Source organism: Tachypleus tridentatus, chromosome 11 (assembly GCF_004210375.1).
Source record: "Tachypleus tridentatus isolate NWPU-2018 chromosome 11, ASM421037v1, whole genome shotgun sequence".
NCBI lineage: Eukaryota > Metazoa > Arthropoda > Merostomata > Xiphosura > Limulidae > Tachypleus > Tachypleus tridentatus.
The window spans coordinates 46,218,516-46,242,216 of NC_134835.1; the positions used below are offsets into that span (position 1 = coordinate 46,218,516).

Here is a 23,701-nt window from a genome sequence, read left to right on the forward strand (position 1 = left end):
TTCCCCTGACCAAATCAAAAGTTCACGCTCATGAGTCACAGCTTTGTAACGTCACAGTAGGTCTGCTATCTTACTCTATGCAACCTACACCATTCTTTTCCTAACCAAGTCTAAAGTTCTCACTAACGAGAAACGGCTTTGTAATGTCACGTTGGGCTATCTGCAGACTTTATCCTTACAACCCGTACCTTTTTTCTCCTGGCCAAGTCCAACGTTCACACCAATGAGCTACGGTTAGTAACGCCACAGTATGTCTACAGACTTCCTCCCTGCATCCGTAACACGATGAAGCTGGCACACGGAGCGAAATCAAAGCTGTTGTTGTTTATGAGCACAAACCAGTATAGAAAGAAGGCTACTGTGCTTAGCTCATTGTTGTACCGAAGCCCGAATTTTAACATTATAAGTACTAGGATAATAGCACTGAGTCATCGGAAGGTATGAACGCCATACTAGACAACATAAAGGTCAGTATTGAATTTAGATTTAGTTACGCTATTGCTGTAGTCCCAGTTGATAAAACCTTATATATAATAGATTGAATAATGTTTAAGAACATGACTGATACAGAGAGAAAAAAATCTTGTCTTTCCAAGTCTGTTACAACAACATTTCTAAATTATTCGTACTGTTAGATAACTGTCTCACGCACTTGACAATATATTAAAAGTCACATGTCTTCGTCCCGGAATAGATAGGTTATCCAGTACACCAGGTTGAAAAGAGCGAACATGAGGGGAAACAGGATTCTCGACATGACATCAATCCTCTTGGAGCGGGATGGGAATTTGTTGAGCCAGGCCTTGCAAGGGTTGATGCTCTTCGGGGGTTGCATGTGAATTTCACAGTGATGAACCTTATCAGAATGCAAGTCACCATGATGATGGACGAGAGGTTTCTGAAAAAAATCGCTCTCTTAAATATCAGAACAAGAAATTAAAAACAATACGTTCTCGTGAGCTGTAAATCCACAGAGTTACATTTATTTAAATAACAGATAGAGATTATGAATTACTTAATGCATGTAATGCATGATAAAAAAATGAAGCAACTTTTCTAGAAAAGTGTTGGAAAATTCTAGATATTTTTAATTAAGACAAATAGAATAATTCATTTAATAAAACATAATATGAGTATATACGTAAGTATAATTCGATTTATAAAAGTAAGTGTCTGAATATTGAAATAAACGAAACAAATAAAACAACATATAATGGACATGAATATTCATGTATGTTCATCAAGTCTTTCATCTATCTTAGGAACAAATAAACTCAAATCCAACATTGATCATTTAAATATTAATCGTGTTTTTCCGTGAACTCCATGAAACAAACTGCACTAACCATATCTGTAGGTAAGTTATTCCATAAAACAAACACCCTGTTAGAAAAGTAAAACTGTTTATAAGCGAAGAGTGACTTCTACCCTGTCACATCTTGTGCCCCCTTGTATTACCATTTTCATATTTAAATGTTTCCCTCTAATAAAAAAAAGATCATAAATCAGTACTGTCAATTCCTTTATAATCTTGAACATCTCAATCAGATTCTCTCTAACTTTTCTGCTTTCAAAACAAAATAGTTTTGAAGATCATAAAGTGTTGTTCATGATACATAGCTTTACCATCTTTCAACAATTCAAGGTCCTTCATAAAGTACGGATTCCAAGACTGAACATAATATTCTAAATGTAGTACAATTGTTGAATCATAGATTAAACGATAGGTTAATATTCAATATTTCTGGAAATTCAATAACCCAATACTCCATTTTTCCTACCATTTGCAACAACACACTACTTAGATGGCCAAAGAACTGATGAACCAAAACACCAAAAATCTTTTCTTCCACAATATTCTTAAGGTGATATCCCAAAAAATTATACGTACGTTTGAAATTATGATTTCCCACATGCGTTCCCTTGCATTTATTATAATCATAAATTATCTGCCAATTATTAACCTAACTAAACAAATAATGTAAATCAAGTTTGGTTGAACTTCATTTATAACAATCTTCTGCTTTCTTCCTTCCAAATATTTTATGAAGTATTTCATATAGCACATTGTCAGATGCTTTCTAAAAGTATAAATATATGAAATACACACCATTGCATTTATAAACAAATAATATTATTTGCAATTAATGTCCAAAAAATTATTAAGGAAAACGTTTCTTCTACTGACACCATGTTGACCAACCAACAAAATTTTAAATTGTGTTAAATGACTTTGCAAAGTATTTTTTGTTTCCTCTTGGTGGGCTCAGTCGGTAGCCCTACGTGGCTTTGCTAAAAAAACACGCAAAACATTTTTAATCAAAATTTAACACTTATTCCATATTTTCTGTAAGACTAATAGACCTACAATACCTCATAATTTTTATTCCTTCTCTCATAAAAAGGAGCAATACAAACCAATTTTCAATATTTTGGCACTTGTGCACTATTCAAATACTTACTAAAACGATGACGAATCGATTATATATCCAATTTTTAACTTCCTCCAAATTCTTTACAAAATGTTGTTTGGCTCAGGAGCATTGTAATTCTATAAACTTCGAATTTTTGCTTACCAAGCTAAGAATTAATGTTTTTGATTAAAGGTGAGGCTTAAATCAGTTGAAAAACGTTTTATCATCATTCAATAAGTCAGTCGAGTAAACTTATTAATCTGATATATTAGGCTATAGGCTATGTATTTCCATGTACTTGAATGAAAGGCTATAAAAATATTTATAATCTTCCTTCATAGACGTTTTTGGTATCTGTCCAACCTCTTAAATTCAAGTTCGTAATAAACGAAAAAATATAACAAACACAGAGAAATGCAAGCAAGTTAATCGAACAATCCAACATAACCATTTGTATTAAATCAGACGAGGCTAATGATGAAAAATAATTGGAGTAACCAAACTGATTAATACAAAAAAATGTATATTAGCAATGTAATTGTCAAAATGGAACCTGAATGCAACATCTAAATGACAAATGTCACTTTTTCAAGAAAATAATTCATGAATCGAAGTGTTAAATACAAATATTTTAAATGGTAGTAATTGATTGATTGATATTTTTAACGACATAAGCTTGCAGATTTAACGTTGTACCATCGAGGGTCCTTGTTACAAAAGATGGTAATATATTCAATTGCGTTGATAAGAGAAAATATTTTTATAAAATAGACATAAGAGATAAGATAATGTTCTCAGTGAGTAATTTACATTATTTCATTAAATTAACCAAAGACCATTGTCACAGCAAAAACAAAAGTCTTTAGTTTAAGTTTGTGTGTGTATATATATATAGGTAAAAATGAAATAGAAATCCTATAACTCGAGCGCTATCGAAAGGTAGACCTTTCTTCTTCAGAGATAAACTCGGAGTGGTAGTGTGATGGAATGAGTGGTATATATAGAGAGTGTTTAGTGACATTATGGGGATCATCGGGTTTTGCGGGAATTGTTTACTTCTCTGTGTACTGTTGTGAGCATATCATTTCCGGTGCAATGTAGTCGATGGCGAGTGTGTGAAAAGGTGTTAATGATATTTTAATTTTTAAAAATATACTTAGGTGTTTAAGTAAAATAAAATACAGATAATACCTGGAGGGTGACTGAAAAATATGTGTTATATTAATCAATTTTAAAAATCAGCTTTGATATTTCATGAAAAAATAAGTGACGAATAAAGTTATTTTTATTTTTCTGAGAGATATGAAACTAATGACCGGAGATCACTGATTCCTGGATCTAGATTAATTCAGAAATGTTGAACAGTGTTTAACTTGGCAATCCAATATGTTTCGTTTATTTCTGTATCTGCTTTAGTTTTGAATCGTGTTTCAATGCCAGTGAGAGTAGCGTCGCTAATAAAGTGACCGTGTTGGTTGAAGTGTCGAGTGACAGGGAGATCTATGTCGGTGTTAATAGAAGATTTATGATTGTTAAAACGTGCTCTTACAGTTGTTTGTGTATATTCGACATACTGATGATTACAACAGGCTTTATTGCATGGACGACAACCATTTTGGGGTGGGATGCTATTTATTTTGTGTGAACAAGGATATCTTTTAGAGTTCTGCTTTTTCGGAAGGAGAGAAAGGGAATTTCAGGAAGTATCTGTTTGAGAAGACTGTCAAGATGTAGTAGATGAAAATGTTTTATTCAGAATTTGTGAAACATTTCTGAGTTTAAACTGATAGGTAATAACAAGAGGAATTCTGTTTGAAAGTTTAATATTACTCTGATTTAGGATGTTAGCATTCTCAATTTGCTTGTCACTTTCGGTATCTTTATATTCTCTTTGTAACATGGTTTGTTTTAGATCCTTAATGTGATTTCGGTAGTCTCTTACATCAGAGCATATTTTCTTTATTCTAAGAGCTTGACTGTAAGTAATGTTTCATTTAATGTGAGAGGGGTGACAGCTTTTATAGTGAAGGTACAGTGGTCCGTCCGGAGATTTTTTTGTACAAGTGAGTTTGTAAAGTTCCGTTTTTTAGAAAAACTGTGACGTTAAAGAAGTTAATCTGCGAATAATCGCAAGTGAACTTGATTGTTTTGTGAAAGGAGTTTGCAAGTGTGATAAATTCTTCAAGTGATTCAGAATCGGCTGTCCAAATGAAAAATGTTATCTATGTAACGTTTCCATATATGGAGTTTTACAGGGCTGAGTTGTAAAAGCTGGTTTTCAATATTACCCATAAAAATGTTGACATAATTTGGAGTCATTTTGGCTTCCATTGCGGTACTGTTAACAATGTAGTGCTTGTTATTAAATTCGAAATTGTTCAGAGTTATAACAATGTTGGAAAGATAGGTTATTGTTTGAGATTTTGATGGGTTAGAAAAGTTTAATACAGACTCTAGAGTTTCTAGTCCTTCATCATATGAGATGTTGCTGTAAAAGAAAGAAACATCTATCGTGCAAAGAAGACTACTTGATGGTAACTGTCCATCAGTATTAGTATCTTTTATGATGTTAAGAAAGTGGTTAGTATTCTTTTTGTAAGAGGGTAGAATACAGGGAATACAGTTTATGTGTTGGTTTAAGAAAAGTGAACAGCTTTACAGTAGCCACGTTTATATGAGAAATTATGAATCGGCCAGGGTTGTTTGCTTTGTGTATTTTGGGTAACAGATAAAATTTCCCAGGAAAAGCTTGTCTGGGTATCAAATAGTGAAAGGTTTCTTTGTTAATTTTATTGTTTTTGAGAAGTTCTTTAAACTTATCAGTTATGGTTTTAACAAATTGAGTTGTAGGATCATGTGTAAATTTTTTTATAGAAATTAATGTCCTCTGGTTGTTGGTTGGTTTCCGTGATATAACCATCTTTGTTGAAAATAATACCTCCACCCTTGTCTGCTGGCTTTATTATGGTATTGTTGTTCGATTTAAAATTGTTTAAAACATTTCTTTTTGTTTTGGTTACTATTATTAGGACATTGCTTGGAAGATTTCAAGGTCTGTATTATATCATTTTTCAATATAACTTTATGGACACCTCCACCAAACAGAGAACCACATTTAAAGACTTTTCTCTAAAGTTAGGTGTATGTTAATTTTCAGCTGGGTGGGGTTTGTTGTGAAAAAATTCTCGAAGTCTTAATTTTCTGGAGAATTCATGAAGGTCAGAGAGTTTGTTTTTGAATTTCGCACAAAGCTACTCGAGGGCTATCTGTGCTAGTTGTCCCTAATTTAGCAGTGCAAGACGAGAGAGAAGGCAACTAGTCATCACCACCCACCGCCAACTCTTGAGCTACTCTTTTACCAACGAATAGTGGGATTGACCGTAACATTATAACGCACCCATGGCTGAAAGGGAGAGCATGTTTGGTTTGAGAGGGATTCGAACCCGCGACCCTCAGATTACGAGTCGCATGCCTTAACACGCTTGGCCATGCCAGGCCTAGATCAGAGAGAAATTCGGGCTCATTAATATAGATGTTATTTGGGCAGAAGTTGAGACTGAGTTTTGCTTCAGAGAGAGTTATGTCTGAAATACACAACAACTGTAAGAGAACATTTTAACAATCATAAATCTTCTATTAACACCGACATAGATCTCCCTGTCGCTCGACACTTCAACCAACACGATCACTTCATTAGCGACGCTACTCTCACTGGCATTGAAACACGATTCAAAACTAAAGCAGATACAGAAATAAACGAAACATATTGGATTGCCAAGTTAAACACTGTTCAACGTTTCTGAATTAATCTAGATCCAGGAATCAGTGATCTCCGGTCATTAGTTTCATTTCTGTCAGAAAAAATAAAAATAAAAATAAAGTATCACTAACACCTTTTCACACACACACTCTCGCCGTTGGTTACATTGCACCGGAAATGAGATGCTCACAACAGTACGCAGAAAAATAAACAATTCTCGGAAAACCGGGTGATTCCCATGATGTCACTAAACACCCTCTATATATATCACACTCTCAATCACACCATCAATTCCAGTTTGCCCCTGAAAAAGAAAGGTCCACCTTTCGAAAGCGCTTGGATTATAGGTTTCTATTTCACTTTAATCAAGACTTCTTGGACCTACGTGTTTTTAGAACATTATGAATTTATCAGCATTGGAATAGCAGTCATTACGTGTTTTTGGATTTCTATGCACACAAACATAGTTGTATTATTTTAAAACTTTCTTTGCAAACAGTAAGTATTAAATGACATTACAGTTCATGATTAGATGGTTGTGAGACATTTTAATCAGCTTACTTTATATGAGAGAAATTATGACAGATATGACGTAGAGTTCGTACATTTCCTGTTTTATCTGCTATTGTACAATTCTCTATAAGGTATTAAATGTAATATAAACAAAAGTTCATCAGACAAATAATTTTTCTTTTGCTCATTATAGAAGGGGGTAAGTGTATCATGAACATGAACACCGCACCACACTCATGCACTTGTGGGTAAGTATTCAACTGTAGTTTGACTATCATTGATGATTATTATCCTAGTAGGACACACAGCTATGTCTCTGTTGATATTTTCTTTAGAAATGGAAACTTTTCATCTCATACGTCCTTTATCTCACACTTTTGTTCAGAACAACTGAAATTTGGTTTTGCATTTATCTTTTTTATTTTAAAGTATTTTCCCAAATCATTCTATTTAATTATAATTAAACAAACATCTGAAATGTGTTTGATTTACTTTTGAAATAGTATGTAATGAAATTTTATCTTCTGGCAAACAACTTATTTGGACGAGAAAACAATGGTGATAAATTGTCCACTACAAGATGTGTTATTCAATTTACCAAATATTTTTAATGTTTCTGTAAAAGTCACATGACAAGAAATTGTTAAATTGCTGAAAAAACTTTGTTCGGTATACTGTTATTAAAACTTAATATAATAAATATAAAAAATGATCTCAGTACCACATCTCCTACCATGGCGAAGGTGGTAGCCCCATCTTCCATATGGTCATTATCCAAGCTAGAATGCTCAACGTCCCATTTACGTTGTTGTTTAGCTGCCTGCTTTTGCATGTGTGAGCGCGAGGCGTAGTTGACCAAGGCAAACTCTAATAATGCACCAAACACGAATGTTAAACACACGCCTGTCCAGACGTCGATGGCTTTGGTGTAGGACACTGGTGGAAGAGAAGCATTAATACCAGAAGTTTGTGTTGCCATGGTTAGGAGCGTAGTTACACCAAGTGAAACACGTGCAGGAATGGCATTCTGATCCAGCCAGAAGGAGACCCACGAAACAATAACCAACATACAGCAAGGAATGTAGATCTGAATTAGGTAATAGCTGAATTCTCTCTTGAAGATAAGATCCACTCGGATACAACTGTACTCACCTAAGAGACGTGAATAAAATATATATAGAAGTTTCTTAAGAAAAAGAAAATAACAAAAGCATCTAGGGCTAGTTATTGTATATAATTTAGTATTAAATATCACAGACAAAACAAAGTGAACAAAGATCACAACAATGCTTTTATTTTTCAAATCGTTTATTTTGGAGCCTCATCGAACAATCATAATATCTGTATTTCACCAGCGAGACTTAAACACATGCACTCGCCACCACGCTAGTATGCTGTAAGAAAACTATGTATATAAATATATAAAGCTAAGTTTGTGTGTGTTTGCATATTTCAGCTCCTATGGTAGTAGTTCTATAAATCTATAGAATCAGAGGACTCAGGTTTAGTGTCTCTGACACTGTAAGAAAACTATGTATATAAATATATAAAGCTAAGTTTGTGTGTGTTTGCATATTTCAGCTCCTATGGTAGTAGTTCTATAAATCTATAGAATCAGAGGACTCAGGTTTAGTGTCTCTGACGTAACAAACACTGTAGTTGTGTGTTTTCTTATCGCAAAGCCAATATCGAACTATCTGGTATGTTCACCAAAAGGAATCGAACCCGATGATTTTAGCGTTGTAAATCCGAAGACTTACCGCTATCCCACAAAGGAACCGACCTTAGAAAAGGCAGAAAAACATTTTCAAGACCTCAAATTAACCGAACACCAGGGTTTTGAGATACATGGAATTAATAAGTCAATTAATGTGTTCTTAGCTTATCTCAACTTTGAAAAAAAAAAGTTTGTTGGCTGTAAAACATAATGGGATACGTAAATGCCGTGCCCACCAAAGTGTTCAAACACTATATTGTACAGTTATAAACTCTCAATATTAACTTAAGTCATCGTTGGACGAGCAGGTATAACAATAAGTAAATGATGCAATAAGGTGTTTGGTATTTTTAACCTGAAAGGTACCTTATGCAATACACATTATAAACGGCCAGGTAAAAACCAAAACAAAGGTTTTGGTATAGCCGATCCCAATTTAGAACTACTGACTATAGAAAGTAAAAACAGTAAAAAGCGACTATCGCCAATAAGGCCATTCTTAATCGAATAGCAGGTTAAAGTGTTATTTTTATAATGCGCCTACAACTTAAAGTGCAAAGGAAGACCTTTAGACACGAGTCCAAAGGCGTTTGTGCAGATCATGTTCAGAGGCTTGTCGCGGTCTTAAACTCTGAACTTCCCAATATGCAGCCTGGACCAGTATGCAGTTAAATATTTCCGATGTAACTGTTGCTGCAATGATACATTCACCAGTGTAGGTTCTATAAAACAGTTCTCCTATTTAAATTACTTAATTTCAAGAGCAATATTTAATTTGTTAATAAAAATAATAAGCTTTGAATACAGAGTCATGATGATGAAACTCTTATTATTTATGATTAGACTACATATAATGATTGTAGAGGTTGGTTTTTATATGTGTTTACCCACACGTGATTATTTTAACCCTAGCGTCTATACTTTATTACAGAGTGTAATAATAACCTAACTAAAGTTTCTAAAGGTTGATTGTTATTTATAATCAAGACTATTCATTGTTACCTGTAATTGTTAATATAGAATTTTAGCAACTTTTCTGGCCGAAGTCATTACATAATTAATGTCATCTATATTTGTGGGTTATAAAGACAATGCGGTAAAAAGTTAGAAGTTGTACTGCGCTTATTGAATAATGTATTGGAAAAAAAAACACAAAACAAAACTAGCTATAATAAATTCACTAAAGTCTTAACAAGTATGTTTCACCAAATGATAGAGTTGCGTAATAGTATTTCATCTTATCCTTTGTGATATTCAACACTCACCCATACACACATTAATTATGGTTATGCATGCAACAAATTGAGTTTGTCATCAACCATCTTTAAAATACTACTAAAATATTTGTCAAAAATTACTCGTACTTTGTAAAAATCAGCTTTGAAAACTCAACCTTAAACTCCATACAAAACTACAGAGGTGAAAATCCACACCATCACCGAGAGTATCAAATTAAACAGTGAGATATTCCATCTTGTTCTGATGATATATTAAATGCACGAAACAAGATCAAATGCTTGATTCGTAGTTTGGGTTATGTCACGATTTAATAAGATACAAGTGTTTTTTTTTCAACTCTTTTTTTTTTCGCTAACCGTATGATACAGTTTTACAATAAATAAAAACAATAACATTTGGACCACACGCCACTGTTGACGTAGCTCTTTTGCTGTGTGTGTTACTTTCTCAGCTGAGCTCTGATATTGAGCGAAAGGCCACATCGGCAATTGCTGCTCTACACTAGGTGCATGGTCGAAATGTTATTAAGTTTTTCTTATTGAAAACCCGTGAAAAAGATGTTACAAAATATTGTCAGTATTATTGTTAATGTCATGTCAAAATTATTTCGTAAATAAATCATGCTACGGCAGCATAATAATTGAAGGACTAAATGTTTGCTTCAGATTTGTTGTGTGAAGAGACACAGATGTCTCTCTAAAACTTTTTGTGAACATGTGATTGAATAAACTGTGAAATAGCCAATAATTGGATTCTAAACAAAGTATTTTTATTGTTTGTTTTCCCTGAACTGAACCTTTAGTTTATTAATGGAGATTACTAATCAAGAAATTGTAAGCTAAAGATAATTATGTTTGTTTTTTGCTGAGCTACTGTGGGGGAGAGTAGCCAAAGCAGTGAGATTCTACACGATGTGAATGGTCAACGCTTCATTGAAAAACATCTGTTAGATGCGCTTTCATTTCTTGACTCACTATGGTATCTTTCTGATTTTGAATTGCTGAATTAGACCATCTGACCAATAGTGGGATATCAGCGTCACCATTAAAACTTACTCACAGTTCTAAAGCACAGTTGTAGTGGTTATTTTTTTGCGGTAATGCACGAATTCACAATCAAAACACGTAAGCCATTTTGCCATGCTCAGCTATGAGAGTATATGAATAACTATTTACTTTGAATAGCGCTTTATAGAATGGTAATATAACGAATGCTTGTTTTACAGTTTGTTTTCATGCTAATTATTAAGTATTTTTTTACTATTATGCCATGTGTAGAATAATCATTATCACCTGACATACATTAATTACAAATAAAGCACATTATTAAAGTATACGATAATTTTATTGTTAAACTGACTGAAAATTGATTTCCTGTTTTTATCCTCTCAAATATAAAATAGTATTTTTTCAACAAATAATTAAATACTGGTGAAAGTAATACATACATATGTATGTGTATGCATATAATTTTTCATCACCATTATATTATTTGCAATCATAGTTTATTTTGTATATTAATACAGTTCCCCGCTGGTACAGCGATAAGTCTACAGGTTTACAACGCTAAATTAAAGAGTTCGATTCCCCTCGGTGGACACAACAGACAACACAGCTCGCTGTCAGTTTGCTATAAGAAAACACATACACAATTTTACATTAATACAACAGCTACATGACTACCTTGTCAGGAGCTAAGGTTCAGTAAGAAAGGTTAGTAAGCAAAAGCACTACTGAAACTGAAACGCCATCTATAAACATTGATGCTCAAAATGCTCTTGAATAACGACGCAAAAAGAAAAAGAGTCAAAACCTGAATGAATTCTAACATAGACATTACTAGTTTCTATAACAAACTAGTATATTGAGAAATAATAATTGATATTACTGTTTTTGTCAACCTCCCCTGTTGTAAGTTATGAACTTACAACGATTAAATTCGAGGTTCAATTCCCCGCGAGAGCTTAGATAACTGATCATATAGCTTTTCGATAAAACAAAACGAATACTTATAAACCTACTCTCGTCTAACAAAACACCAGTCAGTAAAAAATTTATGAATATATTACCATAGTTCTTGTTTGTTTTTGAATTTTGCGGAAAGCTACACGTTAGCTATCTGCGCTAGCCGTCATTAATTTAGCAGATTAAGACTAGAGGGAAGGCAGCTAGTCATCACCACCCACCGCCAACTTTCGAGCTACTCTTTTACTAGCGAATAATGGAATTGACCGTCATATTATAACGCCCCCACGGCTGAAAGGAGTGAGCATGTTTAGTGGGACGGAGCTTCGAACCCGCGACTCTTATATTAGGAGTCGACTGCCTTAACCACCTAGCCATGCCGGGAACCTTTTGTGTTTGAATGAGTAACATAATGTGTGATACTGAAACAGATTGTTTCATTGGTCAAAGAAGTTGTGAAATAAACAATAAATGAACTGTAGTGAAATGTCAAGGTGACGTACTCAGTACAGCAGTAAAGTATTTCAGGTAATTTTACTTATCAGCAAAAACAAAATGTGTTAGTAGTTTAATACCCCGAACAGGTTTGCACGCATGAAGATGTGTACAGTTGAGTTATTTTTTAGCAAAGATAGATGCAGATCTTTAGGAAACCCAAAATTCTATAAACCAAAGTTGTCTTCGAAGAAATGTCAATGTAGCATAATACAGAAGTAATTATAAAGTTCTTAGCGAAGCAAATGGTTTTTGTTGAGTCAGCAGAAACTTGGTAGCTGATCAAGCAGGGGTAAAACAATCGAAAGAGACTCTCTGTATGAACTTTGTCCTTTTATCACCGGGATTTGTTACATCATTTACTATACAGCAGAACAAAAGCATTAATTTTCATTTAGACGATTTTGTAAATTATATCAAATTTTAAAACAAGTTAGCAGACTATATTTCGATCATTTTTCAGTACTTTGAATATTTTTTTGCACTCATATTTGCTATAACACATTTTTACTTTGTATAAATACTGGTAATTTTGTCGGAATAAAAGTGTAGAATACTCTTACAGACCTATAAATAGCTCTGTATTTTAGAAAAAAAATATAAACAACACTTGACAAGGTAGATATCTGGCATCAGGTAAATGTGTGCCAAGCAAATCTTACAACAGAAAAATACTTTTAAAATATGATGTAGTTTGAAACATGTACTGTGTTGTCTTATTCATTGGACACTAAACTTTCAGCCTTCAAATGCAGCAATTTATAAAACTGTTTCAAAGCGATGTGGTCGTTCGATGTTTCGTTCAAAACGACCTTTAGATCGTACTTTTAATTTTCGACTTACCATGAAGTACACTTCTTTTACATTCTTATATAAACTGTTTGTCTGTTTGTTTCAGCGCAAAACTGCACAATGTGCTATCAACACATTGTCCACCATCGAGAATTGAACTCAAGATTTTAATTTGATGAAAGACTCTTTTGATAAGTAGAACAGTTATAGAAAACTTATGTTATTCCCCAACATTCTTTTACTTAATTCGTTCCCATACCAACAGTAGCAGATAATTCTTAATATGCAGTTTTTGTGTTCAGGGCAGCCTTATTCATGAGAAGTTAATAACAAAAAATCATTAAATGTTTGTGGCTTTTTTATGTGAATACTGCTATAACTTCTGTCATTGCCTGTTTTTGTTACATGACTCGGTATTCACAATATTCTAACTTTATACTTTGATCGTTAATGTAAAGCTTTATATATAAGTATTATTATTTTGTAGGCTTAATTTCCAAATTAAAGACTAATGCTTATTCTTGACTCCAGTGATCGGTTCTACAGTTTGTCGATTTATAGGTTTTTTTTTTCTTGCTTCAATAGAAAATGGTGTTATTACCTAATAAATAAATATTACCTTTCAAAAACTATTTACAGAAAATATCTCGTTCTTACCTGTATTTGTTTTACTTGTACAGTACTCTGTGTTGAACTTCTCTAAAGTAAAACGTGGAAGGTGCAGGTTTTTAGTTACCTGTACGGGATCTCCAACTTTCCACATAAATACCAAGTCGTCTGTTGTATAGCCATCTGGTGATAACAGTTAGAAATTTATATATATATATATATAACTGTTAAAAAACCCTTAAAAACTGATACTTTCATTGAAGTATTTCAATAATTTTTCCACAATCACATACAAAAACAAATATTGATTTACAATGGAGTTATAATAATTACTTAAAATTCATAAACATATCTGATAATAATGGCCCCATTAAATATCTACTGATGGTTTGTTGTTTGTTTGTAGTTAAGCACAAAGATACACAACTGACTACCTGTGTTCGGCATACCAACAGAAACCTGGATTCTAGCGTTATACGTCTGCAAACTTACAACTGCGCTCGCCCGGCATGGCTAAACGTGTTAAGGCGTGCGACTCGTAATCTGAAGGTCGCGGGTTCGCATCCCCGTCACGCCAAACATGCTCGCCCTTTCAGCCGTGGGGCGTTATAATGTTACGATCAATCACACTATTCGTTGGTAAAAGAGTAGCCCAAGAGTTGGCGGTTGGTGGTGATGACTAGCTGCCTTCCCTCTAGTCTTATACTGCTAAATTAGGGACGGCTAGCACAGATAGCCCTCGAGTAGCTTTGTACGATATTCAAAAACAAACAAACAAACAATACAACTGCGCCACTGGGGAACATCTACTGATAGATACTTATTGTACATGGCATAGTGGGTAGACAACAGGACGTAGAAAATTGAGCTTTCATTTACTAAGAGATGTTTAGAAAATAAAACTCCGAGTACTATAAGTGATTCAAAATGAACAATACTAATATTAAATATCATGTTGAGATTGTTTTGTTTGTTTTTTGAAATTCGTACAAAGCTACTCGAGGGCTATCTATAAGAGTGTCCTTATCTTACGCCTTCACTGAAAAATTAGTCGATTCTACGTTTTAACTTGGCTTGTTTGTTTTGGAATTTCGCACAAAGCTACTCGAGGGCTATCTGTGCTAGCCGTCCCTAATTTAGCAGTGTAAGACTAGAGGGAAGGCAGCTAGTCATCACCACCCACCGCGAACTCTTGAGCTACTCTTTTACCAACGAAAAGTGGGATTGATCGTCACATTATAACGCCCCCACGACTGGGAGGGCGAGCATGTTTGGCGCGACTCGGGCGCGAACCCGCGACCCTCAGATTACGAGTCGCACGCCTTAACGCGCTAGGCCATGCCAGGCCCTCAATATAAATAAATAATTATATAATAAATAGCATTATTTCAACATTCTTATTTTAAAACGAAAGTAAACGGAAAAGGCCTACGTTTCAATGATAAATTACACAGATGGTCAAGAGACTCTCAGACTTTTATTGCTGTATTTATCAAATTTATACTAAATTTGTATGCAACATAGATAATGCTTGATAGCTGGTAAAAACTTGAATATTTTCGAAACCTATTGCTCTGAGAGTAAAATACTTTGACACAAAATTTAAGCCTGTAAAAACTGTATCGTATTTAAGTTTTAAACTGAATTATCTTCTAGATTTTAATAAAACGTTCCTCAAAAATGTGCTCAGAAAAATTCAAATGCAGTGGAAAAAAATATCTCTATCTATATCTATCTATCTACCTATTATTGGTACAACTTTAGATAATTGTAAACAAATTCACCATACAACTTAACTTCTATATCATATACAATTAAACAAATAAACTTCATAGTTAATTTGTGTTAATTTAATTTACTACAGAAAGCAAAGTTCTATTGGTAGAGGATAATCAATAGAATGTACAAACATCTGAGAAACACACAATAAATTCAGCATAATTCACCAATGGAATGGTTACAGCTTAAAATAGCACAATTTACAAAAGCAGAAATTACAAATCTTTCAAGTAGTCAAAATTACATTAGCTAGCAGTTTTAAGCCTTTTTAAAAAAAAAAATTCCGCGCCTGACTCACATTATGACAAGAATGTCATGGATGCCATCCAAAGCGGCTATTGCTTTCTTAAGCTATCTTTCTTTTATGACGCCATACTCTTTCAAGATGCTAATCTCTCAAATCCTGAAGAGTTGACTCTCACTGGCTTTAACACAAACTAACCGGCATGCTGGGATGACAATTCTCAATAAAGCAGTCATCATTACAAGCTGTAAACTATTAATATAACTCACCTGAAGTTGTCCTCACAATCCTGAGTCGCCAATGTGTACTTTAAGGGTAACATGATACATCGAACTGAAGTTTAAAGCATCACCAAGTCAGAATAGGCTCTATCTGACGACTTTGCATCTTGTCAATAGTCATGAAGAATAATTTTCGTAATAAAATTTCCATCATTCGGTTGTAATGTTCAAAGCATAACAATCTTCTGTGCTAGCTTTCCATAGTCTATCTAATTTATGAATATGACGGTTTGCTGGTGTCTGTTTCAAAAGTCTGATTGCAGAAATCCTTAGACGATGTTTCCAGTGATTTGATCAGGAAGTATGTTTTTGTATGGAATAGTACTAATTCTCCTTTATACCTCCAGCTTGTTGTATGCAAAGGCTAAACACAAATTACAAAGCAGTAACTTGTGCGCACGTGGCTTGTGTCGATTTCTTGATTACGTTTTACATTGCGCCTTGGACAAATAGGTGTGTTTCGCTACTGACGTTTGTTTTGTGAATTCTCACCAGTTAAAAGACACTACAACGTACTTACTATAGTTATGATATGATCTGTTACATATTTCCTTCTGAATAGTTCTGGTGCTCCAAGCTGATTCATATTTTTCAATTTGCCAGTACCATTAAGCACAACAGAGATCCTTATTTGGGAAATTCTAAATCCATGATCTGAATACATTTTTATCATTTGAGTGTTTCAGTAATAGCCTTTCGAACACGGTCAGTTTCAATGGCATCACACTACCTTTACTACAAGCAACGCTTAAATGTAGTTCTTATACATGCAGTTTCGTTTTTATGTATTTGTTGTCAAAGGCAAAGCTACTAAATGGACTATCTATGCTGTGTCCGCCACAGGTATCGAAAACTGTTGTGTAACGCTATTATCGAATTACTTTGGTGCTATTTCGTTTCATCACAACTTTATTTCAGCTATGGTTTCAAGTTACTGATCTGTATATTCAAAAACGTTTTAATACCTTAAACTCCCTGCATAGCTGCGATTTATGCTTTGTAATGAATAAAAAACATATATTGCTCTTAGTTTCTTTCGTACTGGTAATAAATAGCTCGAATCTTTGTTCCTTAGTACATTACTTTAACTATTCAGCCTTTTTTCATCTCTTTTCCTCTAACCTGAAACTATTTGTTCAAATATGCAGAACTGGATAATAAAACCATTCTGTAATAGAGCAATGTAAAGGAAGTAACTTGATTACCATTTTAAATAACACGGAAATAAAAAAAGGTTTTAAAAGAAAATTTCCACATTTATTATCAGCATTGAAAATGTTCTCCCCCATTGTTTTTTAGATTTACTGAAGAAATGTGGTAGACAAGAATAACGACTTCAAACTACATTCTAAACTGAATGCGCTGTTGAATCTAGCTGTCTAGATAGACGTTTACATCTCATAAGATTAAAATATCTGAATTTTCTGAGATTCTCTTTTACAGTGCGACATTAATTCGACACGATAACCCAAAAACCTTTTATGCATTAGCGCCTCTAGTGAATCAGTGGTAATTATGTAGATTTATAACTCGAAAAATTGGGTTTGTACCTGTGGAGGGCAAAACCAGGTCGATCATTGGGTAACTTGTGCTTAACAAGAAACAGAGAATTTTATTTACTTGTTGTTTTTTTTAGTTTTCGCGCAAAGCTACACGAGAGATGTGTGCGCTAGCTGTTTTAACAATGTGAGACTAGAAAAAAGGCAGCTAGTCATCACCACCCACCGCCAATTCTTCGGCTACATTTTTACCAACGAATAGCGGGACTGACCGTCATATTATAACGTCTTCACGGATAAAAAAGGCGAGCCTGGTGTGTATAACAGGGATTTGAACCCGCTATCCTCAGATTACAAGTCGAGCGTCCTAACCACCTGACCACGCCAGACCTAAGAAACAAACAAACCGTATTAACCCTTAAACAGCAGCCATCATCAATTGATGCTGCTTGCTACCTGCAACATTCCCGCTGTTTAAGGGTTAATATGTATAGGCCCAACATGACCAGGTGTTTAAGGTGCTCGACTTGTAATCTGAGGGCCGCGAGTTCGAATCCCCGTCACACCAAACATGTTCTCCAATCCAGCCGTGGGGGCATTATAAAGTTGAGGTGAATCTTACTATTCGTTGGTAAAAGAGTAGCCGAAGAGTTGGCGGTGATGACCAGCTGCCTTCCCTGTAGTTAACTTAGAAGAAGGCTAACGCAGATAGCCCTCGAGTATCTTTGCGCGAAATTCAAAACAAACCAAAGCAAACTAATATGCATAGTATAGATAAGAATTAGTTTAAATACAATGGAACATGTCTGCATTTTTTTCATCGTATTATCAATGGTGGCTAAGCGTACATCTGTACTCTCGTAGTTTGCAGAAGAAACGAGCTGTGACAGTGAAAATAATGTTATATTGCTTGTTCCTCTTGGTATTCATGTGTTTACTGAAACTTATTTTGAGTACGCCTTTGAATCATGTGCTAATACAAATGGCCTGTCGTCTATTGGCGTTTTTTTTTTTTACAATTTATTGATGTTTAGTGTATTTAGAATATATAAGTCGATCTCACTATCTTACATTCGTTCTGATAATTTAATTTAAAACATTCAGACAAGTGCCAGAAACAGCAATTTTGTATATGATTAAAATATTCTATATTACTCTCATACTAAGCTTAGTCCTTATTTACTTAGAGGTATTATGAAAGTTATGAAAACGGAGAAAGTTCAAGATTATTGCTGTTAAATATATTTAACATATTACTCAGTTGGTGCCTCCTATAACTTGCGATCAATTGAATTGCATAATACAAAAATTCTTAAGTAGAAATATACTTAATAAAGTGCGTATTTCTGTATTTTACAGCAAAGCCACCTTGGACTATCAGTTGTGTCTATCGCGAGGAATTCGAACATGGATTTTAACATTGTAAATTTTCCAACTTACCAGTGTCCCTCTAGAGAACACTTAAGAAATAATAATATATTCTGTTTATAGGTTCGTATTGTGCCACCAGAGGACGCTACAAACAGCACACTTCTTAAAATGGTCACCAACTGGTCTTGAGTTTGATCTTACTGATCCACAGACAGTACGTAACAGCGTGACTTATTGAGTTAAGTATCTTTGGAAAGCTGTTTACTGTTATATTATATTGTAGATTTTTTACAACCATTCGAAGTAAGGTATTTCAGAACTTTTACAAATATATCCTTTTTAAAACTGGAGATTATTAATTACTTCACATTTTTATAACCTTTTTTGAGTTATTGAAAGTCTGACTGTGATTATTTTCCTATCGAATTGAAAGTAGTTATATCCTTGACATTTAATACCACCTTTCTAAATCATCCCTTCAAAGGTTTTGGAAAAAGTTTATTTTGTAATTCAATAATTTTTCAGACTATATACTTAACAAGTATATAGTCTGCTATTATGACAGTCACAAAACATGATTATAAACAATCTTGACAGTCACAAAAAACATGACAAAGAGGAGAAAGATTTTCCTTAAGAGTTCTTTATCATACAAATATTTTGCGCCTCGCTTCGTATTTCTTTATCTTCGTCAATGTCAATTCGTACTGTAGTTTTTAGATAAACCGTTTCATTACTGTGTGAAATACCGTAGCTTCATCTACATAAATATAAACTCACACGCTTTAACGTTAGCTCGAGTGTTAACGATTTATTTGATAACAACAATAATAACAAATGAGTACACTGTAGGGACCTCCTAGTAGTCTCTAGCTTGATGTTAAAGGATTTATTTTGTTTCTACATTTTTTCACACTTTCTGTATATACAGGGTTTTAGGTTTCCGGATGAATTAACCAAGAATTTATGAAGGAACATGCTTTTCAAAATAAAATTAACGAGACAAACGGGAACGAAAACATTAAAAAGAATGCATATTAAGTAAGAAAGACATTAGAAATTTTTTCACTAGCTCAAGACATTCGTTAAGGACGTGAAAGTTGTATAAGAGATAATGTTCCACCTTTTTTTCTTAGATTATTAAATCCCTAACGATCTCATTAGATGCTAATTGCTTAACCTCCTTTGTGAAAGGTAATAATTGACTCATTTAATATATTAAGTAAATACGTGTGCCTTTAAACCAAGTTAACAGTCTATAAAATATTGGAAGCTTGTACTATTTTAGAATGTTTTTTATTTCTTTTATTTAGAAAACTTAAAATAAAGTAGCTCTCGTTTACGGTCGGACAGCTTTTAGTTACTTTACCAAAAGTTACGTATCAACACACAGACCCAGAAATAATTTATCATTCGTATGGTAAGATTAAGAAAGATGAGTTTTGAGTTAACCTTGAAATAACCTGAGTACTCTCAACAGTCTGGAACGTCCGTGATGACGAGAAAACCCACTTGTAGAGTAAATTATATATGCACAAACGGCTCGTATGGATAGAGAAAGCACTATGTAGAGGAGCGAACAACAATTCGACCTTCTTCGGTCGTCGTCAGGCTCACAAAGAAATAAAGAGATAACCTTACAATGACCGAAGAATTGTTTGTCTGTTTTTTTTTTTAATTTCACGCAAAGCTCATCAAGTGCTATCTGTGCTAGCCGTCCCTAATTTAGCAGTGTAAGACTAGAGGAAAGGCAGCTAGTCATCACCACCCACCACTAACTCTTGGGTTACTCTTTTACCAAAGAATAGTGGGATTGACCATCACTTTATAATGCCCCCACTTATGAACTTGCTAAATGCTAAAGAAATTTATAATTAGTCGTATTGCGAAAGATACATTACAGCTGGCCCGGCATGGCCTAGCGCGTAAGGCGTGCGACTCGTAATCCGAGGGGCGCGGGTTCGCGCCCGCGTCGCGCTAAACATGCTCGCCCTCCCAGCCGTGGGGGTGTATAATGTGACGGTCAATCCCACTATTCGTTGGTAAAGAGTAGCCCAAGAGTTGGCGGTGGGTGGTGATGACTAGCTGCCTTCCCTCTAGTCTTACACTGCTAAATTAGGGACGGCTAGCACAGATAGCCCTCGAGTAGCTTTGTGCGAAATTTCCAAACAAACAAACAAAACAAACATTACAGCTAGAATGAATTTTTCAATCATCAACACTTGGTTTGACTATCATTAATGAATATTATCCTAGTAGGACACACAGCTATGTCTCTGTTGATATTTTCTTTAGAAATGGAAACATTTCATCTCATACGTCCTTTATCTCACATTTTTGTTCAGAACAACTGAAATTTGGTTTTGCATTTATCTTTTTTATTTTAAAGTATTTTCCCAAATCATTCTATTTAATTAATCAAATATTTGAAATGTGTTTGATTTACGTTTAAAATGGTATGTGATGAAATTTTATCTTCTACTTTTTGTTTTGAATTTCGCGCAAAACTACATGAGGACTATCTGCGCTATCTGTCCCTAATTTAGTGGTGTAAGACTAGAGGGAAGGCAACTAGTCATCACCACTCACCTCCTGGGTTATTTTTTTACCATAAAATAGTGGGAGTGACCGTCACATTATAACACACCCATGACTGAAAAGGCAAGCGTGTTAGGTGTGATGGGGATTCGAACATGCGACCCTCAGATTACAAGTCGAGTGCCTTAACTACATGGCCATGCTGGCCAATATCAACACTTGGAAAATTATAAAAACGACAGTAAAAGTTCAGATTGGACTGAATCTTATCTTAAGGTATTTTGTTTTGTACTTCTCAGACGTTTAATTTCTTTGTTAAATTTGAAAGTTTCCAGTTTAAAATTTTAAACATACTTTATAAACCAGTAAGGTTTTCGACTTGTACAAAAAAGTGAAACAATGTAAAAATAGTTTTGTAAAGTTTGTTGGACTTTTCCAGTTTTCAAGTAAAGGATGCTAGCTTCGCATATCTTTACAGTAATTCATAAAAAACAAACTTTACGTAATTCATTGAGAACAAAATAAAAATAAAACCGAAATAGATGTAGAATTTAGTCTTATAGATTAATTTTTGTCTGCAATAAACTGTTGTTACAGTAGAATAAAGAAATATAACATGTAATTAGGCTTAAAAAACAACAATTACTTTATATATATATATATATATATATTAAATAAAGAATGGTAACGGTTTTCACCAGTTTAAAACTTTATATCTTATAAGTAGTTAAATCAGTCTTAGGCTATTATGTTTTTTTCTAAATTAGCTTTTGTAAAAAAAATGACTGTTATTTTTTATTCTTTATTTCTGTATATCTAATGGTATGTTTTTTATATTGTACAGTCTTTAATCCTTTTTTTGATTAGTAAAATAATTTCCACAAATATTGATCCAAACATTTTTTAAGTTTATTTAGGTGAACATGTTCGGTGTTTCCAATAAGGAGTACAACTATCTATCTAAGGCAGTAATCAATATTGGGTTCGTTTCCAACAGCCCCAGTTTAGTTTGTGTACAAACGTGCCGAATTCGTTTGGAAATGAACTGGAGTTCGTGTTCGTTGCTCACTTCCGTGTTTGTTTCAAGACTCACTAGGAACTTACAAAGGAGATTCAGTTATTTTACCAAGACGCAGACAACTTCTTCTGATTACAAAAAAGGCCCAGTGTGAACAAACAGGCCTTAAGTCAACACTGCTATTAGCAATCTTTTTCTTTCAAGCTGAGAACTAACTACACTTAGACTTAGGTTGTTTAAAAGTTTTTGCACATTGTGTAGGCAAATAATCCTCAAAAATAAAGAAAACCAGAACATAATTCCTGTACATTTGTTTTTGTATTTAAACTTAAATTCCAGTTTTAAATCATATAAATATATTGAATACCCAGAAAAAGAAGTTAGATCCATAATTTTGACCGCCTAAACTCTCTTGTAGGAACTTTCTCTTACCTTTACTCTAAATAGTTGGAGACAAATTAGTTCAAAAGAAATGTGTCATTGTTATTATTTTGATGCGAGTGAAACATTAATGTACCTTTTTATCCATTAAGAACAATAAACAGAGCAATTTAAAGCAAAACCAACTGTATGTAAATTGAGTAAGTTACTTTCATTGCGCAATGATTTTTGAGATATTTTTCATGATAGCTCTCTTTGGTGGTATATGGTTAATTCCAAGTCTATTTGTGTTGCAAACTATGGGCGGAACTAAAAATAAATCGATGGTTAATTTTTTAGCTATTTCTTATGGTAATATTTCCTTTTATTTTTATGTAAGAAAAAGTGACAAATATATATTATTTGTAAAGTGAATACAAACACACAATACAAAACTGATTTTAATCTTTTACAAAGTGCATAAATTATACCTGAAAAACTGTCAATGTTTATGTGTATTAATACACATTATCTTCAAAGCTATACATTGTTACACAATTATATACTGTTGTTATATTGTTTCTCACACTTTTTGTCAAAGGTATGTTTCACACTCATATATTATTGTTGTTTTGTGTGCCATGTTGTTTGTTAAAGGTATTTGTTTCACAGCTGTAATCGTATTTCTGTTCATGCGTACAATCACGAATTAAACACCGCTTTCTACGTGATCTTCATTCTCTATAAATAATACACAGGTAATGTGATGCTTCATCACAGATGAGTAAGAGAATCAACGTGATTATTTAACTTATTTTTTCTAATCTTCAGTAAAACACTTTTATGAATTTCGAGCTTACAGTTTATGTTATTTTAGTTCTCGAAACTTTTGTGATTTTGAACTAACAACCGGCATAGGATCATAAACTAATTTATTTATGCTCTTTTTTTGTTTGAAAATTTCAGTTTTTATAAACTTTCAAACGGTGCTACAGAGCGGTAACGTCTTTCAAATTATTGGTTTCAAGTTGACAATAGTGGATAGTTTATATTTTAAGTGCTTGAATATTCGAACTAAAGGAATGTAAAGTTAATCCTGGACACATAT

At 33.7% G+C, this 23,701-nt stretch overlaps 1 protein-coding gene and 1 long non-coding RNA gene across 2 annotated transcripts in view; one reads left to right on the forward strand and one right to left on the reverse strand.

Moving 5' to 3' along the window:
- The first annotated feature begins 328 nt into the window (after positions 1–328).
- On the forward strand, positions 329–22,843 carry LOC143232089 (uncharacterized). The gene is made up of 3 exons (XR_013017373.1): positions 329–467; positions 6,881–6,935; positions 18,798–22,843. It is a non-coding gene; the product is annotated as an uncharacterized LOC143232089 (long non-coding RNA).
- The window catches only part of LOC143232088 (glutamate-gated chloride channel-like), a 164,188-nt gene continuing 140,949 nt past the window's right edge, over positions 463–23,701 (reverse strand). The window contains exons 7-9 of the mRNA XM_076467158.1: positions 13,552–13,686; positions 7,409–7,839; positions 463–898 (exon numbers count right to left, since the gene is read on the reverse strand). Of these exons, the coding sequence (XP_076323273.1) occupies positions 671–898; positions 7,409–7,839; positions 13,552–13,686 (794 nt within the window). The 3' untranslated portion in view covers positions 463–670. The remainder of the gene's footprint in view (positions 899–7,408; positions 7,840–13,551; positions 13,687–23,701) is intronic.